The following is a 24,451-nucleotide window of genomic DNA, read 5'->3' on the forward strand; positions in this document are numbered from 1 at the left end:
TCTTTATGAAGTTTCCAGTCAACTCCTAGGAACCAGAATCTAATTTATTATAAAAATTAGCTAAATGAATATTTAAAAAAAAAATCAACAAATTTTAACACATACAAACCACAGATTATTTCCTTTCAACCCAAAAACATACTTCTCATCCTTGTTAACACTCGTGTTAAATTAGGAACACTTGAGTTACAAAACAAAGCAAGAGAACCCAACCTTCTATTATTTCTTTTGCACGTTAAGAATCAAACACACTACTCTGAGAGTAACCGGATTGCACTTTATTTTAAATAGACGCAACGTTGCACCGGAGCAACATGTCAGTTCTGTGAAATCTCATATAATCATAGCAAATATCTAACAAAAAATAGAGACATTACATTTCTGTATATTGGATTTAAAACTTTCATCGTGTGAAAAACTATATATTCTTTATAAAGTATCATTAATCAAATATATTACTCAGTGTGTAGGACCCAAGTTTTCTATGTACACAGAATACATTAGTGTGCCCACAGAAATAGGAAGTCACATAATTAGTGCTACTGTAAACCAGCTATACTTAAAATACCAGCAGAAAAGTGAGTTAGGATAATGCTAAACGTTATAAACACGAGGCAAACGCACGTTGAACGTCTCATGGGCATGGGGGAATTTTAAAGCAAGATAGCTCCTGCCATAATGAAGGGCACGAGGTATGTAGAATATCCTTCATTTCTGTTGAGTCCACTTGTAAGGAATGACATATATACATATATACGTAGACAGAGGGACGTGTAGAGAAAAGCAGAAGACTAAAGCCAGTTTTCTGAGGCCAATTTATACAGCAACCACAGAAATAGTAAGTGGGGATACAGGAACTATTGATCACAACAGAAAAACTGGCAAAGTAGCAGGAACAAAGTAAAATCTTTCAGCAGCAGGTTTACATATTCTCTGAATTACGTCGCAACCAAAGCTACAGAACTAACATTTTCAATCATACAGCGTGTTTGAGATGCTAGAACCTGAGCTGATATGCATACAAATGAGAGCCAGAGTTTCAAAAATGAGTACGTACAAGTTTTATAGAGAGCCCGATTCTTTAAACAACTCTGTTTGCATAAACCTCAGTTATACAGAGTCCCTCCACAGTGAAACAAAGGAACGAGGACATAAATAAAGCTCTGCATTGCTTAGGCTTTGCCAAACCAGGTCTTCTCAAACCAGGAGTTATGTTTGTTATATGTTTTCAAAATTGCATTTGACACAGAAAAACTCAATAAAGAAAAATAATTTTAAAAGTGTTTAAATACATGTAGTTTGACAGCAGAAAAACCTAAATACTGCCACGTCGTTCCATCCTAGGATTGTCTGTATTTTATGTCTGTAGGTAGCACATCACATGAACTTAGGAATTAGCGTTCTGACTAACATCACGATTAACATCAGTTACAGTTTCCATCTTTCATTAGTCATACCCATCCAGAGGCAGTTAGGGAATTTTTAAAGCTTAAAGTAGTTTTAAAGGGGTCCATTAATTCCGAGGGTGTTGCTAACTTGTCAATCTAAGAAGAAAAGAGAAGAAAATCAATGCTATTCTGAGCTATTTTCTGTGTTGCTCATGTTTGTTTAGCCTGTTAATTATTATTTGAGACTGGTTGCAGAGGCTTACCAGTGTAAACAAGAATGACAAAATAGATAGACAAGCTTTAGTGGCAATAAAGTTAAAATTACTGATCTACAAAGTATCACAGACAATTGTAGCTAGAAGACATAGAACCTACAGCAAAGCTGCTCCAACTGATGTTATTTAACTCTTAAGACAGGCAAGTGACAAGAATAAAATGAAAAGATGTTTTAGCTGATGTTTTTCAAACTAGTAACAGTGGATGAGTAGGGGATAAGATGCATAAAGATGAAAGATTTCAAGTAGCATCCAATGAATCAGAAAGAATTGTAACCTCAGAAAAGCTATTCAGACATCTGAATATTCAAAATAACAATATAAAAATTACCCTAAAGCAATTTGTTTCCACTGATGAGGCTGTTACCCTTGGTCCCAAAAGAAGAGAGAATTAAGCAGGTCTATTTTTGATAAATGAGCTGAGCAAATGGTAATTAGTAGAAGCACAGTCTATAAAAAGTAGCTTTTTTTTCTGCTATTTATATACTCTCTCTCATTTCCCAAATCCGTTAGTGGGGGAAAAAACGCAGCATCAGTGCTACTCAATCAAAACACCCAGTTTTCCTAGGCCATTTCCTGAAAGAATATATGTACATTTAACGCCTGAATTTGCAGAAGATTAGAAGTGTGAACACAAACAAATAGCTCTGAAAATACAATGACAGTTATTCTAAATCACAACTTTGAAGTGAAAGCACAAGAAGTAAGGAGAGCACTGAGGAGGCAGTAGAATACGAGTGCTCCAAACAAAAATCTAGCAGCTTCTGACAGTCGACTCGTGTTCCAGGGCGTTGATTAAAGCTTGCCTGTTTACGTTATCTCCCAAGCGAGATGCGCCGTGTGTGCTAGACTGGTGAGCACCCAACCGGCTGTTACCACGTTACACACGTTTAAAGAAAGCAAGCAGGGAACAGTTGCATCTGCAGTACTGTACATTTCACTAATACATAAAAATTTTCTGTCTTTTTATAATGTTTGTACAACACAGAGGACATTTATTAACTGCTTCAGCACATTCCTTACAAGCAACCAGGTGACCACAGGGAATGAGGACTACTGATATGTCCTTAGCCATACAGATTTTACACAGCTTCTCTTCCTGCAAGCGTCTCAACTTCTCTTCAATACTGAGATCTAAGAAAAATAAATACATAGGAAGTAGTTAGCGTGTTTTCCATGTCATTTAGGGGTTGCACCTTTAAAAAGAAAAAAAAAAAACAAACAAAAACACCCAAGATGGGTAACCAAACTAAGATGAAATCCTCAGTTGTTTTTTTTTCCCACCTCCCAGACCAACGCAGGGAATTCAGCTATATTGCTCAGATCTGGAAATATCTGTGCAAGCTGGGATACACACATTGCAACCAGGAGCCATTCTTTTCAGAGGCTTCCCACCGGCAGCTTTGTGAAAACCTACACAGAAGGTGGAAGAAAGGTTCAATGATCCTGGTTAAGTAATTTGGATTTTTCTTTTCCTCAGCAAGTTTCCTCAGGTTAAAGAATGAGGATATTGTTTCCCTCCCTGTTTCTGTTTATGAAAATGCCCATACTTCAAAAGCTTAAAAAAAACTGTCACACAGAAATAATTTGTTTTGCATTGTAGATTAGCTCTGTAATTTCTAGTAAGCCTCATTTGAAAATACACACTTCAAAAGCCTTCTCCTACAGCATGGGGAAAGCTCCCCACAGTCAGTCACAAAAATAACACCCATCTTCATGGCAAGTTCTTTCTCTGCATAATATCCATGAAAAATGTTGTTAAAAGGAATGGCCTAGTGAGATCTCTGCCTATCATGCCAACCAGATGGGCTTCTCTGTACCTATGAATTCACCCATATGGTTGTCTTTAAACTACAAATTAGCTCTTGAGTTGGACAACTTGTTTCTGGCCAATCTGCAGAGTACACCACAATGGCTTTTCTGAGCATGACCTGCATGTCCAAGCATAGCTGCAACACAAATAATTAAAAAGGAACATTGTCCAGAAGTACATTTCCTTATTGGCCAAGAAGAAGAATGCTTCTACTCAGTGCTGTTAGTACTGACACCACTTGAAAAATTTTAGCAGTGAAGTATTTAATTTTGTGTACATTGAATATTTGACAATAAATTATTGTGTCTATTTCACCACAGTCCCCATATCTATAATTATCCTCGCCATTGTCGCAGTAAAGTTGGCTTTTTAGTTAACCTCAGAGGGCACTGGACTATTATTTCAATATTACACTGTGTTGTGGTATTAATAATAAATTCATTTTGTACGTGACATTTATACATTCTACTAACCTCAAATATTTTTTAACACCCCCTTGTTCAACTTCTTCAATGCCCAAAAATAATAGATTGAATTTTAAGTTCCAATATCGTAACAAGACTTGAGTCAGAGGGCAGAATGAATAGATAATGATAGGATGTGCTTCATAGACCAACGAGTTATTATGAAAGTACACACGTAGGTTTTGCAATTTACTAAGTTCACCTTGCTCAAGTGGGCTTTCTTTTGGTGGTTCTCCCTTGACATTTTCCTTCTGAGCACTTATTAAGTCTGCTACCAGATCCTCAACAGACGTATAGCTTTCTTCGGACATTTGCAACTTCTTTTCCATAATGCTCCTAATCTCAGACAAACTGAAACCCATGTGTATGGCATTCTGTACCAAATGATTCTGTAAGAGATCATCTAAAACAAAGAGAAAAAGAACGATGACACAATTTAACAAAGATGAGTTTGACTGTCTGACAGCATTCGTTACAGTTAAAACACCTTAGCAGATATTTAGCAAAAAAAAATTACATTTCTGATTTGAAAGTTTTGCTGCCTTTAAGAACTGCATTGGGAAAACACTGAAAACTCGAGAGCTTCTCAACCCTTGCTTTCCCAGTCTCTCTTCATCTACTCATAATACAGAAATCCTCCTGGATTTGCTATTCAAATCAACTACTTCAACATTTTCAGCGTAATTCCTTAGATCACACATCCTACGCAATTAACATCACAAATTCCAAAACTGAGTGTTAACTGAAATTCATCAGAAATCCCAAGGAACAGTAAATACAAAAGTATTTGCTAACTTTACATTAGTTATAATTCAGTTCAGGAAGAAACATCATCCATATGGTAATAGAAACCAATAAATCGTATGAGTTTATGAAACCAAAACACAAGCACAGTCATTTCAGAATTTCTGAAGTGAGCCTTTCCACAATAACACACTACACTCAGCTAAGACACAGCTGCTCTTCAGGCTGTGGGACTTGCTCCTCTCTCTTTTTCAATGCAGTTGTTTGAATAGGTTTTCCAGCAGCGTATCTTATGTCCAACTCTTCTATTAAACACAGACAACGAATTTCCTCCTTACTTCACATAACGGATCAAAGAGCAAAATTTTTAAACAATTTCCTCTCACAAACAAGCAATATTTGAAAAGTTTTAAAAATAGGTGCTGTGTAAGCACTGTTATTAGCAAGAGCTATCATCCCATGTCACGCTGCAGCACGACTGCCTGCCTGTCGCTCCTTTAACCATCTCGTCTTCTTCATAGTCATAAGAAACATTGTTCCAGCATTAGACATTCCAGCACATAAGCTATTTAAGCTTTCTCAGCTTCCTAGATTCCTTGCCATTTTACAATTTAACTCTTCCCAGCTCATGAAAAGCAACAGCCATCATTTCATTTCAGTATCCTGTAGCTCTCATCCCATACCACCACTAACTCAACGCAGGTATTTTCATGGTTTACCAACTCTTCTTTACAATATTTATCCAGTGACAATTAGAGTTACCCCATGAGAAACAAAATTCACTGTGCAGCTGTTCAGGAGGAACGAAGCAGTGGAAGAAAATCACCCAACAATTTGCCTGAGTTTTTGAGGGTTAACTTCGAAATTAACCATTTACTTTCATTATTATTATTTTTAATAGATACCTTTAGGAAGTATTGTAACTTCAGCAGGTTCTATCTAAAAATAAATAAAAAGATGACAAATTACAATTCTGGAATGAGTACAAGGAAACCTATACAGTTACAAGACACAAAATAGCTATTTGATCTCAGTTATTTTATTGAGTAGAACTACTAGTTAGAGCAGATTTGCTCCGCTCTGAACATTCACAAAGGGATCCATACTTTGTTATGGCATTCACATGGTTTTAAGTTTTCATTTTAACACTTCTTTGCTACAATAAGATGTACATGGTTCTTGGTTCCCAGGCTACAAGAATTAGCATTTCAGGACAAAATAACTAACATCTACAAGGCACCCAACCTGGCATTCATTACCTAAGTAGGGGCAATTGCACAATCTATAAAGCTCGAATAGCAGAATCAAAACATACTTCAATGCTTTTCACTTTCTGCCAAGGAAAGCAGCAGCAGGAGGACTAAAAGTTATGCAGAGGATCAGAAGATTGACTTCATATGAAAATTATGTTAAGATTGTTTTCTATTTTAGTAAAATGGCATTTGACTAATAAGCAAAACACTTACTGTTGAATCCCTACATCCATCTCTTAAGTGAACATTATTTATAAATTCGAGTCCCTTTTTCTCTCTCAAGAACCTGCACCTATAAACAAAAATATTTAGTTATCATATAACTGCATAAGCAGCAAACAGAAGTTGAAAAAAAACTTCATAAAGGTTTGATACAATTCCTACACCATACAGAACGCTTGCTCCCCAAATCTCTACATGATTAATCACATCAGTAATATCACCTAAGCTTTTCTAAAAACTTCTTAATTGCTTCAGCGGTAATTATGCGTTGCACGGTTTTGGTGAAACAGAAAGCTTAAGAGCTGTTGGCCATGCCACCTGATGCTACAGGTTTATAAAAAGTAAAAAATTCCAGTGAATAACTAACATTAGGTCAAAACATTGGTTCTTGTAGTAGTTAGTAATCACAGAAAAGCAGGCACAGGTAACGCAGGTGCCTTGTGTCTTCTTTTGTTATTTTCCAACCAGTCCAAGCTACTGGGCAGTACCTGGGGCAGATCTTATTATTATTTTTTTTAAACAAGCATGGCGTACAGGCCCTTGTTCATTGCTGGTGAAAATGCGTAGCTAATGGTGGTGACTACGCTGAAAAACAGTGCTCTGTAGCTGACAATTTACTCTTTCAGACAGTGCTGTTGTGCTTTTTGCATCTGTTGTAGCTTCCCTGTAAATAAATACAAGGCATTACTTTTGGAAGGATCTATGAGGTATATTGTGAGATTCAGAAACACTGCCACTGATGTGGATGTACAAACCAAAACCCCACTGCCATAAATAGAAACAGTGTCAAAGTCACAGCCAGCCTTCTGAAATCCTTACTAGTAGGCTCTGTCATAAAGACAAAATACTACGAAGATGACTCGGACGTGCACATCCCTGGTCACTGCAGGGGAGCTGGACTAGATGGCCTTTAAAGGTCGCCTCCAACTCTAAGGATTCTGTGGTCCTATGATGTGCAAAACCAAATCAGTAAAAAATACCTTACCCAGGAAACCACTTGGCGTGTTGATCCCACGGGTCTTCATTTTCCTTCCATTCTTGCAATCCTCCACCGCAGTGGAAGCACACAACATGATCACCATTACCTTAGGAAACACCCAAGTTACATACTCTCAGTAGGCATGCCAATGAGTTCTCACCTAAAACACTACATTATTAAGGAAAACAAACATTTAGATAGCTGAATGGCAATTGTAATTGGAAAAGACTCCATTTGAAAGAGTATAGTAAATATGATCTGAAACAAGCATTCAGGAAAAAAATTGAAATTAAAGTCACATAAAATAGAGTCACATGCAATACTTCTGAATTCTAATTTAGCAAGTAATTACACAGATAAAAAGCAAATGCTGGAAAGAGTCTATTATCAGATAGCACATTCCACTGATAAACAAGCCGTTAAGTGACTACCACAAAAAATTTATTTGGAAAGTAATTGACACAACTTTATCTGTCCTCACGACCAGAGCTCCGTTTTCTATTTAAGTCACAGATAAGCAGGAATGGAAATTACTAATAGGAACTTAATTCAAAAGGGTGTGTTTTGCTCCTCCATTTCACCATTAAAGTTAATGGGTTCTACATAACGGATGGCCATTCCTGAAGAAATGGAATTCTTTCAGCGCTAGCACTGTGCCCGCTGCCATCGAAGCCTGCACCAGAAATTGCTGAGAAATGAGAGGAGCTAGGGGTACTTCTGGTTTTTTCCCCTCAACAAAACTAAATCCTTCTCAGCCCACCAGAAATGCAGAAGCCACTTGCTCTGATACACTGCCTGTTTAGTTCAGCTCCACAGCGCAGATCTCCCCTGGCCAAGGTAAGCTGCTTACTGTTAGGAATCCAAGGCGGAACTGATAAAACAACACTACTGAGTACAAATATTGCCTGTGTTCCTCCCTTGTAAGAATATATCAAGAGTTTTATTTATGGCCACAAGCAAAACAAACGGTATCAGATTAAAAAACTCTTCTGGGAGCTACTAAGGGAGAAGCCAATTAAGATGAGAGCAAGAAATTATCCTGGATAATCCCCTTTTCTTTGTGACCTAATAATAGCACTACTTCGCACAGCATCTCTCAGTGAAGAATTTCAAAGAGCTTTATCTGCTCTGTGCAATTCAATAAGGAATTATTTGCCTTCTCCAGATTGAGAAAGCAATGCCCAAAGATATGAGAGCCTTATCCAAGTTATACACTATTTCTAAGAGTGAAATCTCTTCCAGTAGAGTCCTTGCCTTCATAAAGCTTCTACAGTAGGTAATAATGGTGCCTGCTTTTTTTGGTTGTCTGGATGCCACGATAATGTAAACGCATTAACTAATTAAAATGGCAAATAACCTGCGCTGTCTTGGTCAGATGCTTCAGAGCTACGCACTTGCTCTATAGACCTGGGGTGGTTACCTGGAGGGCAGCACTTCATTTTGTAGAACTATTAGGTTCAATAACTGTCACTGTGAAAGATACTTAAGGAGGGTTTTAGCAGGTAAGGAAAACTCACTTTGATGCTCTACTGCTAAAAAAAAAAAATGTATGACAAGTTTGTATTTTGCTAATAAAAATACCTGAAAAGATGGATATAATCTTGCAAGAGAAACACAAAAAGTAGTTTGTAGAGCAAAGCGGAATAAATTTCAATTCAAATAAAAATCTGGCAAACCTTTCTACATTAGAATAGGAAAATGTTTATATTTTTCATAATAAAACATATTTGCACAACATTTATTTGTAAGATATATTTGCCATTTGGAGGTCTGTCTTACCTGTGCTGTAGAATCCCGCTTCGGCAAGTAGTTCCTTGTTAACAGGGTATATCCAAGTTACAAACGTTTGTATCCGCCTTTCATATTCCACCATGGATGGATTCCTGGGATGCTGCTCGTTGTTGAGACAGCTTCTCCCAAGCTCGGCACAAATAGATTCAGTTGAAACATTTCCAACATCCCGACCCAGGACAAAAAAGCATTTGGGAAAATGCCTCTTGTGCTCAGACCAAGCTCGATCCCCAGGTTCCCAGTTTTTCAGTTTTCCACCACAACAGAAACAAGCAACTTGATCTCCAACACCTGTATAATAGAGTCCTGCGCTAGCTAATTCCTTTGGCGTCAACAGGCCATAGGGCGGCCAGTTGTGAAAGGACTTCAGTCTGGCTTCTTCACTGCACATAGCAGGGTTTTTAGGATACAAAGTATCGGACATGTCCACAACCTGCCTGGTTCTCAACAGGTAATCTGCCTCCACATCAGAAGAGTCCTCCAGAGCAGAGGAGAGGGCTAAATCGCTGGAGCCATTTTCAGTTCCATGCCGGTGGCTCTGCACAAGAGGATGTACATCATTTTCCAAAAAAGCAGACTCAGTAATAAATCTGCAATCCGGGGCAAGGTTTTTGTGTCTGTCAATCGCAGAATCCCCGGGCTCCCATCCTTCAACAGTCGCATGGCAACTGAAGCACGTGACTTTATCACCTTCTCCAGTATAAACAAAGCCAGCTCGAGCCAGCGCTGATGCTGAAACTGGACAATCAGGCGGAAACTCCACAAAGGTTCCCAGTCGGCAGCGTTCCTGCGTCCACTCCTGGCTGCCGGCAGCGGCTGGCGTGGCACCAGGTTTGGAGCTATGCGGGCCATTACACGTCATCTCTGCATATGTAGGGCTCCTCTTTCAAATTCCTAAACAAAGCACATACGTGTTAGCTTCAGACAGGAGGACTCAGGATACACATTCGCAAACACGGACATGAGCTAAATTGAACCGGCTTTTATGTATCAAAAGAAGGTCTCCTCCTGTGCCTCCCCACCTCACCTGCTCCCCACCATCCAGAGTCAAACCAAAATAAAAATAAAGCATAAGAAAAGGCAGGAAGATGACAAAGCATTACAGGAATACATTACAAAAGAAGACTAATAAGAATTTGCCTGGGACGCATACAGATTTACACATTTATACATTCAAGAGAATGCTTTATTTTTTAGCAGGTTAACACTGCAAGAATAACAAAATTTAGGAAGAATTAAACAAAAGCTGCCAAAAGGCTTCTGAACCAAGAATATGGAGTTACAGAATCAGATTTACAGTCTAATAGAATAAAGCAGCTGTCAAGTTTTTACTGGACACAGTAACTCCTTTAGAGACAGACAGGTGAGCGTTTTGTTGACTGGTCAACCCTGCTTAGACAGGATTGTACAGAAGGAAAAGAAGGGTGGAGGAAACAGGCTGGTTTGAACAGACTCATGCCAAAGCAGTGGTACATGAGATCAACAAGTAGCAGAGAGAGGAGAGAAAATACAATTTTTCTGAGGTTACAAAGAAAAAGTGTACTCCCCTCCACAAAGACCTAATGTATGGAACTGGACAGACCTTAAGAATTGATGACCAAGACTTCAGAAACAAACCACCCATAACTACCACACTCCATAGAACAACACTACACTCCTCAGGAAAAAAAAAAAGAAATTAAATGAGGTACAGATAAGCATTACAAATCAGAACTATTTCCTAGTATACACTGCTGAATAGTTTGATCTTCAACAGAGAAATTTCCCAGTTCCTCTGGAGAGGACTCTGAAACGGCCTACCAACTGTAGTGACAGACTCAGGCACTAGAGTAATCTGACTGTTATTGTTTGTAACAATCTTCAGCTGAAGGATGTGGTCAATCCTCCAAGCTACACACGCAGTTCTCCCATCAACTCAGAAAGTGCTGCCCAGGTGCTGAGCAGAACAGTGAGACACAGCAACCCTTTTCAGCTCAAAGGCAGATGCAGAATTCAAGAGCTGTGGTCTCTTGCTCTACACGATGTGAAGTCTACAAAATATTTAGGAAAAAAAAAATCACAGAAGTTTCCCATATTTTAACTGTAATTTTACAAAGCTAGATGCTAATCCTGAAAATGCACATTTAGCTTTCCTATCAGCAATGCCAAATCCAGATACCTTCCACCTATTCTTATTTTTATTCCCATAAGCAAACAAATTCCTGGAAACAATCTACAGTTTTAGTTCCTCTCTGAGTGCACGCTAACATTTTTAGTGCCTTACAAAAGCAGTGCTTTGGTAGCTGCATCCACTGAACCCTGCGAGTAAAAAAAACCCCTCTCCTTACACTACAACAAAAATGACACACAGGATGGATAAAATAGGGCCACATTTCCTTCGAAAATCCCCAAAATATGCCTAGCAATAATCTTCGCAATAAGCCAACCGACAAACTCTGAAGGTCAATTCCTTTTTTAGCTGTACCATGCAAATAAATACAGGACATGCCAAGTCACAGTCAGTGGTCAAAGGGCATTTCCCTCTAGGGCCACAAAGCCAACAGTGATTTCCAAGAGCACTGCGAGCATTCAGGAGAGCCCAAAAGCAAAACTAGCAACCAACCCTGGCAATTTTCACTGGAAATCTTCATATCCCCTAAGTAGTTCCTCTTGCAAAACCATTGTTTTGCTCCCTCCATTTGAGACAAGAATGCGTCAAGTAAGCACCTGGCTAACTTGTTACAGATAGGACTTCATTAACAAAAAGCAATAGGATAGGTCAGTGTTTCAAAATAGGGGGTATCCACCTTGGTGCAGGTTGCCTGCAGGCCGCAGCCCCCTGCCTGATGGGTACACATATTCACTTTGGCATGGAGGGCCCTTTCCCCAGGAGCATGCATTCTACCTTTGGGAGCCAAGTTCAAGAAAGGGCGCCATATTTCTTCAGCTGAATGACTTTCTGGTGCCTGAGAGTAAAGCTTTGATGCACCTGGCTTCCCCAGGTGTTTACAGCAGCTCCTCAGCTGTCTGCAATGAGTTTGGGCCAGCACACAGCAGCCTCTCTCACCCAGGTTGCCACTACAGCCTTCTGCTGCTTGTGCCAGTCAGGAACGTGTTTCATACCACTAAGATAGATCGAGCAAATGTGAAACCTTCAATCAGTTATTACACTTGCTTTGCACAACTTGACAGACACCCTCCGCATCGTCAGCAGTTACTGTCATCAAAGGTTTCAGCGCAGTGCTACAGCAGGCACGTGCACACCCAGATCCAGCCCCTTATGACAGCTCCATTCACTCAACAAGAAGCATTTGTCTGAGACAGTTAAAAGAAAAAAAACTTCAAAGAGCATAACAAAGAGCATAACACTGCAAACACCTAAAAACCAGTAGGCCTTCATCTGGCTCTGAGCTTTGTTCTCAGTCCTTCTTTAACACCTGTGTTAATACTGATTTCATTTTCTACAAGGTCAGTGCAGATATTACAATTACTGAATTATTCTATTTGCTTAACAATACCAGATCCAGCCTCCAGAGGAAGAGCATAACCTTTTTTACATTTCAAAATGGGGAGGGGAAAATTATGATGCCTTGCCACAATGACAAAGCTAACGAGCCAGTAGGCAGGTTGAGAAAACACAGCGGAGAGGCAGCACGCTGACTGCACGCAGCCCTGGGCACAAGGCTAGTTTTGAGCACCGACTTCAATTAGTTCTGTAGGTCAGCTTGTAACTAATGTAATAACACCTGAAATAATATTACAGTAAGGTTTTAGCTCAGCAGATTCAGAAATAGTGAACAAATTATATTGACTAACCTACCAATCTGACCTGTACGCTTGCTTTGACTTTTGAAGGGCAAAACTCAGTAATTACATGCAGTAACATGAAAGCTGGAGGTATGTATACATACATTCAAAAAAACCCAACTTTCCCAACTTGTACATTATTATTATTATAAGTTTAAGAGTTCATATTTGTTTCCTTCTAAAAATCTTGCTTTTAAATCCTCTAGGGTGGTTCCTATGAAGAGCTCAAATGATCTTATGGAATTGGAATCATCATTACCACACCTCAATCGTACAGTAATTGCTATTACTCACACAGCCTCAGCTGCATACTCTTTTTCTTATCTGCACACCTAAAAGACTTTCCAGAAGGTGGCAAACACAGCCTGCTGCACATCCTTCAAAGTTTGGAGTTTCCTTTTCAGCAAGTATCTCAGAAAAGCAAAATAAATGCATGTGCTTCCGGAGTACAAATAGCAGTGTGTTTTTATTTTTACTTACTTAGGTTCAGAAATATTGACAAAAAACACAACCCTTATCCTATCAAAGTTTTTACATAGTATATTTGTTTTATATATACTTTCAAACCAGAACAGAGCTCCTGCATCCCTTTTTCATCTGTTGCAAACAAAACACCTGAGGCAATGACAGACATCCTCCTCAGCCCTTCTGCTAGCCGCCCTCTGAACTCCACCCCCCGCAAGAGGGGAGGGGACGGAGCAGGGCTCAGGTCTGACGGACCTCGGGGATTTCCTGGGGACACAAAGACGTCCCTTGGTTTGTACCTTTTTGCTTCATACGTCAGATAGGTGACCGCTTACTGTAACGACGAGTGTGATATACAAAGTTAACAAACAGCTGAGAGAATAATCGCCTCCATTTCTTGTAAGCTACGTACATGGAAGCTGTGCTTTGTAAGCACCACTTTAACAAGGGCTCTTATTGCGTTATTGCAAATCATTATTGAAAGTTTTCAATTCTTAAAAAGAAAAAAGTTTGGTCCAACAGTATTATTCACGTGCATATAGTGTGCTTACAGTAAGTCATCATTCTTCGTGTTGTAGATGAGGTATTTTGCCAAAGCAACTTGAGCTCACGCTGTATCCTGAGTAGGGCCTGGAGTCTGCAGTGCCCTCTGCCAGCGCTGCCCTGCAGGTCGGCGTTCTGCTGCGAGAGCCAGCCCGGGCCCTGCTGCTTCCCGGCTGTCTTCTGCTGAACCACTCCCCCGCCCCTTCTGTTCTAAAGATTTTGGTTACAAGTAATTTTTTTTTTTTTTTTAAAGAATTTATTTTAAGGAAAGATTTCTTTTGAGAATGTTTATACGCGTATCATGCTTAATCATGCATTTTTTCCTCTGCTCCTGAAATAACTTCTCACCTTTAAAATATGGGCTGTAGAACTCCAAATATCCCGTGGGTGGTACATCTCCTATGTGACAGACTCTCCTTGCAGAAGTAACAGCATGAGACAAACTACCACATACATCAGTTTGTATTTATTTATTCCACTTACTCTGCCGACCCTCTGGGTGTTTGCTGGGAAGCTGCGTGGTGTAAGGGCATGGAGGGACTGAGAAGGGAACACTTGGGCAACAGCACAAAGAGGGAGAGAACGGAAGACTGAACGGAAACATCAGCTATGTTCTGTAATACCATGGGCACTGCATATTACATGGGATAATGATGAAAAGCAATATCTTGCAAAGTAACAGCACTCCAAAATGTTAATTACAGATTAAAAAAAATTCAGTTTTCGACTGAGAAACAAAGTAATAATACATAGCCAACTAACACACATACATAACACTTTACGATACAGACCAGCAGCAGGCCTGAGTTTAGAAAAGAATTTACTTAACCCTTTCCACATAGATTTAATTAAAATGTCTGGACCTTCTATTGTGATCAAACTTTGTCTTCACTTAGAAAGCCAGGACATACCGTTTATATACTTCTTATTATTAAAGCATTAAATATCTCCTTATACATGAAGTGAGTAAACAAATATTTTAACCTGAAAGACTTTTAGAAGCTGAGCCAAGTTCCATCCTATTTTTAAATACCTGGAGGTCCTTGCCACAAGACACCTCCCACTTTCAGGCTAAAGTATCCACACAGACAATCTACTTTTTAAGCTTCAGATTAAAAAAAAAAAAAGACCAAAGTTCACAACAAAAGCATTACCTTACTCAAAATGCAAAACTGTATGCCTAAGTTTTACAAGTCAGACATTTCCAATTTGAGCTTTGTGCAAATTCTGATTTTATGCAAAAATATGACACCACCACGTTACCTCGGACTGAAATGCTTCAAAGGAAAAGCAACAAATCTGCTTTTCTCTTCCAAGTGTAAGTTACCACACATTATTGTTTCCATTCTCAACCCTGAAACAGACTGACATTATACGGAGTTATTTTTAGTTCTTGTCTCTTTCCGAACGGCAAGCACGGCAGTAACCTTCAGACCAGGCGGACACTGGCACAGCCGCGTGCTCCCGGCCACAGCACGCATCCAGCACGGAACTGCTCCTGCTGGACACGCTCACTATGAGAGCAATGTCAGCACTCATTGTTGGCCCAGTTCGGAAATGTGAGTGGTGCCCCGAGTAAATACCAAGCAGGACGCGCTGTACCAGCTGACCACGCATACCGCAGACATGCATATGTCACTTGGTGCCTGCTCAGCTGCAATTCGATCAAAGAAGGAGCGTGCTACCCACTGGACTATACTTACAAAGATGAATAAGAAGCTTAAAAAGGGTTGACAAGTTTTAGCACATTCACATTTACATACCAGTAGCCACTAAAAAAAAAAAAACAAACCAAAAACATTTTGCTTGGTTTGTTTGTTTCAAAAAGAGGGAAGGTATTGACACAACACCCTTTGCTTTGCCACCAAATCTTTCCTAAGCACATCAGCTAATTTACTGGGTTTTCAGATTGGCCCTACTTAGCTCCCCATCAGTGACAAGGAAGGAATGAAGCTCCTTGCTAGTGCTCTGTATGCAGCAAAGTGCAAGAGAGAGGTTGGCCTTTTCAGTTTGGACACAAGAGAACCTATCCAAAGCAGAAGTTTAGATCTGACAGTTGCTGCCACTGAAATGAATTGCCTACAGATGACAGTACCTAAAAATAAGGTAGGGGAGGAGGGCGAGGAAGAGGGGGGGCAGGAGGGAGGGGAAGAAAACAATCAAAAACTTCCTACCAAAACCCAAACCTCAAGCATATTGAGAACGAGGTGGAAAGAGAGACTAAAGGTAAAGGCAGAGAACTAACTCCAAGGGCACCAGACTTCACATAACAGCCCCCCCCTTCCCCACCCCCCCCAAAAAAAAAACAGAATAAAACACAAAAAAGGAAAAAGCAATCCTGACAGTCTCAAATGTCTCCAGCAGCTCCAGTAGGATGACTGTTTTATATGGAGCATACATGGAAATATAATGAAATATCCCTCAAGAAAGGCATTGTGCTCTTGTAATCATACAGAAGACTGCCTACAATTTAGCTACCATTTTCTAGTAACAGATCACTTGGAATTATCTCATTTAAGCTTAATGAGATTCTGTAAGTATTCTTTCCAGACAAACCATATGGAAATAATAAATGTAACATTGCTGGATTTTCTTTTTTGCACACTTTGGAAAACTGGCCTATCAGTTTTTTCCACCCTGTTTCCATATCCTCTACCAATAACTGAATTTTCTTAAATATTTTACCACCCCCCCCCCCCTTTATAAAAGGCTATTTGCACATCTCTAATTCTGTAGCACCAAAAAACAATTACATAAAGGGAAAACAAAAATATATATTTTTCTACAAGATTTATTTTTATATTCTACATATATTTTAGAAGTATAATTTAAGTGATACACAAGTTGCATTCCATATCATTTTCATGCTTTAACTTTAGAAGATTTAGCTCATTCACTTCTGTATTATTAATAAGAATTAGATTTAATTTCAAGATCTGCGTAAGAATATTGCAACTGAACTTCCAGAACCATTAGTTTTGATAGTGAAGAGCCTAGAATCTGTATTTAATGCAATAACCCAAACTGAAACACTTTCATCCATGAAAGCCCATCAGTGCTTCAGGGGACAGGTTTGTTTTCTTATAAAACTAAGGTAACTTAATAGGATGACCATTAGGAGCCCCCAAGTTGAGTAAGACAAGCAGCATTCCTTCACAAAGCACCTACCCTAATAGCTCTGAAGGAAAAGGATACATGTACCTGAGCTACAACAAAGCAACTTTAATAAACAAAGAAGCAAGCCAAGCAGATCCAACCCTGTTAAAACTGGAAACCAGGAGCTACTTGTGTCAACTCTTAAGCTGCTGAGTTAAAAATAGAAAAAAAAGTATCAATCAGTGATTACAAAGTGTATCACTGCAGAAATGCAACTGAATTACTGCTCTTTTTGGTCAGGAAATTTGAAAAAAAAAGCCAGTCAATTGGAATATACTAACTAAATGGGCAATGATAAAAAACGCCAGGCAAAACCTGCAGTGACCTTGGGTGCACCTTCCTTCTCGAGTACGAGCTGTGCTCCAGCCTGCAGCATCACACGCTTTTACTGTTCAGCTACAAACCGTTTAAGCTTATCACTGAGCGAAAAGACAGAACAAGAGATCAGCTCTCCACAAGGGGACATAATGAGACTGGACTTCAGCTACAGTACAGCAATTAATGCCACAGCAAAACTGCCGAATCCTTGGGATTATAAAGGAAGAAGCTGCAGCAGCAGGGCAGCACAGGGAGCCTGCAACCTCTGCCCAGCAGGGCTGCTCACACAGCAAGCTGGTCTGCTCCGAACAGCAGCCCACAGGTATGGCACCACGGTGCTTCCTGGTATCACTAGCACAAATACTTTGTCATTCATTAACGGGCTGAAATTACGTACACATGCACAAAACTTGTGTGCATACACACAGCTCACCATGTAAGCTTGGAATCTCTTGAGTTATCCTCTAAACTCTAATTTGAAGTTTGTTAGGAAGTTGGGATGACCTGGGGACTAATTCTAGCACAGTACCAGAAGTGAAATATGAAAATTGCACCTGCTGAAAGCACTCAGCTTGCCTTTCTGTTTAATAAGAAACAGTCCAGAGCACAGAAGGGGAAGGACAGCGAACTCCAGGATACGTGCAACTTCATTTTACACTTTATATTACGTAAGTGACATTATTCACTGAGGATGGCTTCTCAATTCCAACAAGATAACACTAAGCAAGCTTTAAAATAGAACCTGCACTCTAGTAAAGAAGATTTTGGATAGTCATCAAGTCCAAAATTAACACAGAAAGCACACAGGTTCTCCGGTAACAATTTTCAGTTGTGCACCCAGTATTACAATTTCCATGTCTAAAAAAGGAAACGTTCCTAAAACTAGATGTGCAGAATCTGCCCTCATGAAGTCAGCGTCTGTCCCTTCCTCACCTACTCAAAGACACAGCAACATACGAGGGGGTCAGACATCTTATTGCTGCCATCCACTTGATAACCAACCAAGGATAGAAAAGGCAAAAAATAAAACATTCTGTGATATAATCTGAGCTATTATGAAGCGTCACCAATTAAAATACTAGCATTCCTAGTCCTGTAGGACAACCCAGTTCAGGCTGTGCAACACACTTTCTTCCATTTTCATGTACCTTCACCCTTCCTGCACAACTGCAGTTTTTTTCCCCTTAGGTTCAGAAATCTATTTCTGGAGCCTGACTTCCAATAGCCATGTTCAGAGTCTTTTGGACAGAACTCCTCATGATGGACCTCTTGCTGTGGAAAAACAAGAAGCTGCAGGAGACTACACACCATTAACTCCTGACAGAAAATAAAAATGCAAAGGGTATTTACAATGGCTTTCCCCTAAGAAATTAAGGGAAATTAGTACCCTGTCACCAACCAAGGTCAGCAATAGACTAACCAAAGCAGATACTAGATTCATCTGTTTTCCACCAATCTTTAAAAAAAAAAAAGAAATCTAGTATTTGCCTTCCGGTTGCAAATAAATACGAAGGATAAAAACTTTCCATATAACCTTCAGTATATTTTAAGAAAGCAAGGCTCCAAAATTATGATTCAAATAAAGCATTTTAGAATTATCTTTTGGCCAGGAAATCCAAGTTAGGAGATGTTCTGAAAGTGGGAGAGTCTTAGGCCAGGGCAAACCTGACACTCAGATATTTCACTGTAAGCAGCAAGAGATTAAAGACTAGGGCAACTCAGGAAGATACGTGGATGAGAAACCATTTCTGTGTCCTAGAAATAAAAACCAGGGGACAGCAAAAAGGAGAAAGCCTGGCAGCAGACACTCTAAGATCCAATGATTCAGCCTTTTCTTTTCCTTCACAGGGAGTTCTTCATCAGCCTATGAACTGGATATTCTGCAACTCTTCTGCTCCCACTGGCTGTCTCGCCCAGCCTGGCAGTACAGCACCAGGTGCACCATCACCATCATGGCCACACAGAAGCCCGCAACAAAATCCATCTTCATATTTCAGAAACTTTGATAGGAACGCGCATTTTCTAACTGTTCTGATAACAGAAGCAAGCCTGGTTCATATCACTTGAAGCAGACAGAAAAAAAAACCAACCACACCCACATCACTGTTCTTTCGCTTTTGCTGCTGGTTACAAAGAGCAAGGTCAGAGGAAGTCCAGAACCATCATTAACTCATTTCTTTGCCCTTCTTGGTCAATGGCGTGGGTGCCCAGCTTCCGAAGGACAGAAGCACTTGGGCATTCTCTAAAGGGCCCAGAAGCAAACTACAAGACAGCAAAAGGAAGCACTTAAATGAAATGAAAAAGGAAATGAAAAAAAAAAATCCAAATAAGAACTTATTCAAGAAACTCCATGCAGGAAAACTTGCTTTCTCAGAGTGAGTTTGTCTTATGCAGTTATTTTAAGATACGTAGTAATTAACAGTGAATATCTTACTTAACTGCATCAAGCTATTAGTAAAAAAAGATTTGACATTTTGTCCAGATAATAAAGCATTTTTTCCTTTGGTTGGTTGCTTTTCCTTCCAAACTGGCCTAGCAGAGTTTCTGGTGGTTCATTTAAGAAAGAAAATCATTCTGGTTAGCTATATGAAGTATTAAAATCACAGCATGACATAGCAGTAATGGCAAGATAAAGCAGATCTGCAAAACTACATGAAAGCAGCTTCAAGAACAAACGTAGCTTTCAGCAACTGCACACTGATAATACAGTTAAAAAGCACTGAAATTATCAAGACCAAAAACAGCTCTTGCATCCATTGATATGGAACTTAGCAGTACGATAGGAGGAAGGCAATAGCACAGAGACAGAAATACACTGAATGTTAAAGACAAAGATATCATCATAAATACATAGCTGTTTTGCTGAAGAGAACTGCTTGAACTGCTCTGAATTACACCTGAAGAAAATATGACCGGAGCGAACAGGGACTCTACAAAACCTGAACAAAACTACATTTTTATTGAAAGAACAGGAAGAGCATTCTTCAAAGCAATAGGCATAAAAAAGAAATTTAAAAAAGTAGGGAGAGGAGCCAAAGTTCAAAATAACCACTGAACAGCAGACAGGTGCACATAGGCACAACTTTTTTTTGTGTGTGTGTAAGTGAAGAAGACAGCGCAGTGCGGGAGCTCGGTGGGGGAACACCAGCACGTCCCATCCATAAGGAAACTCCCAAAGCGCAGCTCCTGTGCGGGCAGCGGCTCAGGAGGAAGAGCTGCACGTCTCTGCTTCATTCAAACACGGGCACTCTCCCACACGCGAGTGCACAACCCCGGGCAGCAGACGTTCCGTGACTCCGTGGTTCAGCGGCGATCACGCAGCCAGGTTTTCCCGCATAGAGCTCCTTGACAGAGCTGCCCCTCCGAGCGCTTCCCTGGATGTCAGGCAGCCCTTAGCGAACACCTCCGCAGCGGTACAGCCCTGAGGCACCTCAGCGAGCACCATGCTCCTCACAGCACTGCTGCCACAGAGCCTCAACGGGGCTGGGGGCTGCCGGCAGCACAGCGGGGGGGCAGGCACGGGGAGGCAGGCACGGGGAGGCCTCCCGGCCCGGCCCGGCGCTCACGACGGAGGGGGCGCGCCCGTTCCCGTGGCAACGCCTCTCGGCGCGGCGGCCGCTCCCGCGACCCTCGGCACACCGGGCGGAAAGGTCCCGAGCAGCGCCGGGGGCGGAAAGGAGCGCCCTAACCCCGCGCTGGGAGCCCGCCCACCGCCCCGGGTGCGCCGCGGCCGCCTGACAACTCACCGCGCCACGCACCCTCCTCACCGGCCCCGGCTGCGGGAAGCGCTCCGGCGGCTCACGCTGAGAAAATGGCGGCTCCCGGCAGCCTCTCTGCCCCGCACCGCTTGGGAGCAGCGCCCCCAGGCGGACTGGGGGAGCGCGGCAGCGCGGCGCCCGCTGGCGGAGGGCGGCACCCAGTGGCGGCGGGAGGGCAGCGCCTCAACCCTCAGCGACTGCCGGCCTCCCGCCCGCTCCTCCTGGGCTGTGCAGGTGAAACGTACGGGAGCGGGGCGGCCGGAGGGCCCCCAGCTCGCTCGCGCTTCCCGCCAGGTGTGGTGTTCGAGGCCCTGGCTGCAAGATGGTGCGAAGGAGTGCTTAATCCCCCTGGAATCCATGGTGTTCCCCACACGGGCTGCACAAAGGCCCTGAGAAGTCACCCGCCGGGTGCTGCTCTCTGTGGTACCCACTGAAGATGAGAGGTGCCTGCAGCACTTCTTGCTAAACTGGCCAGGAACTGGCTTTTTTTTTTTCTTTTTTTTTTTCCCCCCCCTTCAAATTCTGTTCTCACCAGCTATTAAACTCATTACATTTTACGTATTTGTACTCAAATATCCCAAGCCATACAAAAGCCTCAGGCTATTCTCTTTGGTAGCTGTAGCCAAAACCATCTATCCCTTTTCAAGACTAAGATGGTTCTTCTGCAATATTAAAATACCCCATTAACCTTTCTTTTTTAATGTATAGAAAATTGGGTGCCCTTGTGCCTTACAGTCTAACTAAAGTCCTGTAGTTCTAATATTGCAGAACTTCCTCTGCAAAAATAACAATAACAAAATGTTTTACAGTGGCTCTGAAAAGTAATGGTATCAGAAGAGCTGTTTCTATACTTCAGGCATCTGGTGAGGTCACTGCGGCCCTCCCTCTCATGAGAATAACGAGTTTTTCCAGTCCCGAGTTAGCTATGTGTGGGCTGACATCTCAGCAGGCTGGCACTCTTCCTGATCTGAAATCTTCAGTGTATCTGCACAGAGTAAAAACAAACCGAGTAATTTCTAAATGAGAAAACTGACTGTACTGAAAATGAAGACCATCATTCTGGGACATGCTACAGAAATATTATTTAAGCATTTAAATGATGTTCTTTGCTATGAACAGAGATGGCCTCAAGAAATGTTCTATGAAAACAATTTGCTTTAGACACAACTGGCTGAAATACTAAAACAAACCTTTCAAAGATTCTAAATCACTGTCTGTTCCATATACACTTGCCATTTCTCTTTCTTGCTCTCTCTTTTAATTTGTATTCTCTATTTACTGAAGAGAAAATAGTCAAAAGTAAAAGGTTTGAGTATCAAAGTCAATATTTGTGCATGCTAGAAAGAATTTGTTTGATTAAAATCTCCAAGATGATAATCGTACCCATTTCAATATCTGAGAAATAGCTCTATTTCAATAGCAGAGATTCTTATCAATCCAAACTCAGTTCTCACCGTAGCAAAGCATATTTATTTAAAGATCTCTGACATATTATGACACGATGAGAGGTTAGCACCTTAATAGTGCAGTATGAATATGAATATTTAATCTTATACATCTTCATCACCCCACATTATTAATACATTCATTGGCAATGATTTTCACAAATGTCATTGCTTTGTTGAGATTTTGATACTTTTCCAAATGACGCAAATTATTTTTAAATATCACAAAGTGTTTTTACACTGACCCACTTCTGGGTTTTGTTGTCTAAATCAAACATTCTGATAAAACAAAACTCAAAATTTCTAGTCTCAATACAAAGAGCAACCTGAATATAAGAAACCACAACAGAAAAAGAAAAAGAATGACAATAAGGACAGTAACACTCATAAAATGTTTTACCTTCTACACAAGCTAGTTCTTGTTCTTCTGTTTAGCCAATTTAAAGTTCAGTTTAAAATAAAATTCTGAATCAGTAAGTTGTACTGTAAGCCAAAAGTAACAACATCTTTGGTGACTCAACAACATTAAAATTAATTGTATTACTTTGAAGTACTTTTCACTGTAGGTGGAGTTGTAGGATTCTGGTAATTGAGCTAAAGAAAGTAATTAAACTTCAAGCAGAAAATCACAGGCCACATCTTTGTCAAGTTGAATTAGATGCAGACAAATATTCCTTCTTGCTGTATTCATTCTTTTCTTTAAAATGAACAAAACTTGCTAGAATTGGTTGAGTAGTCCGTATTTATCAGCAAATGAAATCAACAGAATTTAGTTTGCTGACTTCAGACAGATTGCCTCCCTGTGCTTTTTATTTGCTTTGGAAGGACCTGTAACCACTACATACGAATCTTAAGCAATCACTAAGCAATTCCATCGGTTTGAGCGTCTTTGTCATATCCACAAATCTTATTCCCAGATAAACTGAGAAAAAAAAAAAAAACACTGAGGTTTTAGAGAGATGAAAATAATGTTTAGTGAGATAAAGAAATGCCTCTCTCAATCTGATTAATGTGCTTCATTCGAAAAGGAAAATCATCTTACCGTGTGGAAGTATAATCATGTATGGATACAACATGGTTTGTAATTTATATTACAAATAAATGCAGAAACAAGTCAGTTATGTTGAAGAGCATTGTGGATGGTATGAACAGGAGCACAGGAGGGAGTCATTATCCCCCTCCACTCAGCATTCACTACACCACATTTGCAATGCTGTATTCAGTACTAGGGAGCCCAGAACAAAACAAAACTTAGAACTGGAGTGAGGACAGCACTCCTCGACCACCACGATGACCAAGTGTGGCCAAGGGAACGGGAGAGACTTGCTTTAGCCTGGAGAAGACACGACTTTGGGAGGCTCTGACAGCAGCCTTCCAGTACTTGCAAAGAGGCCACCAAAGGGATGGAGGCAAGCTCTCCACAATGGTGCCTGGTGGAGGGGTAAGTACAATGTACATAGAGAGAAACAAACAAGGCCTTTCCAAACATGAGGACAGTCAAGCAGTCTCCACACTTGGAGAGTTTCATGACCAGACTAGGGGAAGTCCTGGGCAACCTGATCTGATCTCATGGTTGACCCTGTGGAAGGCTGGATTACATCACCCCCTGAGATCCCCACCAATATGAATTATTCTGTGAGTCCATAATATAAAACATAGTAAATCATACAGAACTGAAAAATCAGATCATACCAAATACCTCTTTGAAACATTTTTTTTTACACAAACATATTTCATATTTCAATACACTTCAGGCTGTTTGAGTCAGACAAATATAAATTGGACTTAGCAAATAGTTCATTGACATGGACAGTTTAATCAATAATGGGTCACAAGTCACAGAAATTAATATGGGAATCCACCTTCATTGATATATCCTCTAAGAAATTAAGGTAACTTCTTATTTCTTTGTCAGCTGATCTTATTGACATAGGAATTGTGAAGCCTAGTGGTGACCTTTAAATGCTAATATTAATTGGTCCGTTACTACTGGGTTAATGAATGGAGAGTGAGAAAAGCTGTGCACTGCAGAGCTGACATTTCAGAGATGC

The 24,451-nt window shown here is 40.5% G+C and overlaps 1 protein-coding gene across 3 annotated transcripts; it reads right to left on the reverse strand.

Moving 5' to 3' along the window:
* On the reverse strand, positions 258 to 21,066 carry XIAP (X-linked inhibitor of apoptosis). Of its 3 annotated transcripts, none has more exons than XM_021406296.1 (7): positions 20,944 to 21,066; positions 8,918 to 9,823; positions 7,145 to 7,244; positions 6,151 to 6,229; positions 5,590 to 5,623; positions 4,143 to 4,343; positions 258 to 2,797 (listed from the first exon to the last, which is right to left on the reverse strand). In XM_021406296.1, the coding sequence occupies exons 2-7, from the start codon at positions 9,789 to 9,791 to the stop codon at positions 2,604 to 2,606; spliced, it is 1,482 nt and encodes a 493-aa protein (XP_021261971.1). In that variant the 5' UTR covers positions 9,792 to 9,823; positions 20,944 to 21,066; the 3' UTR covers positions 258 to 2,603. The 3 variants fall into 3 exon arrangements, with proteins under 3 accessions (XP_021261971.1, XP_021261973.1, XP_021261972.1); XM_021406298.1 differs by having other exon boundaries at positions 20,956 to 21,035; XM_021406297.1 differs by lacking the exon at positions 20,944 to 21,066 and adding an exon at positions 11,716 to 11,807.

This window comes from Numida meleagris, chromosome 8 (assembly GCF_002078875.1).
Source record: "Numida meleagris isolate 19003 breed g44 Domestic line chromosome 8, NumMel1.0, whole genome shotgun sequence".
Classification (NCBI taxonomy): Eukaryota; Metazoa; Chordata; class Aves; order Galliformes; family Numididae; genus Numida; species Numida meleagris.

Excerpts from the sequence above, each read along its gene's own strand:
- XIAP (XM_021406296.1), bottom strand. The coding sequence starts at position 9,791 with ATGACGTGTAATGGCCCGCATAGCTCCAAACCTGGTGCCACGCCAGCC. Across the intron at positions 5,624-6,150 it reads ATGGATGTAGGGATTCAACA|ATAGAACCTGCTGAAGTTAC; the intron begins GTAAGTGTTTTG and ends ATTTATTTTTAG. Across the intron at positions 2,798-4,142 it reads AGAAAGCCCACTTGAGCAAG|ATCTCAGTATTGAAGAGAAG; the intron begins GTGAACTTAGTA and ends TATTTTTCTTAG.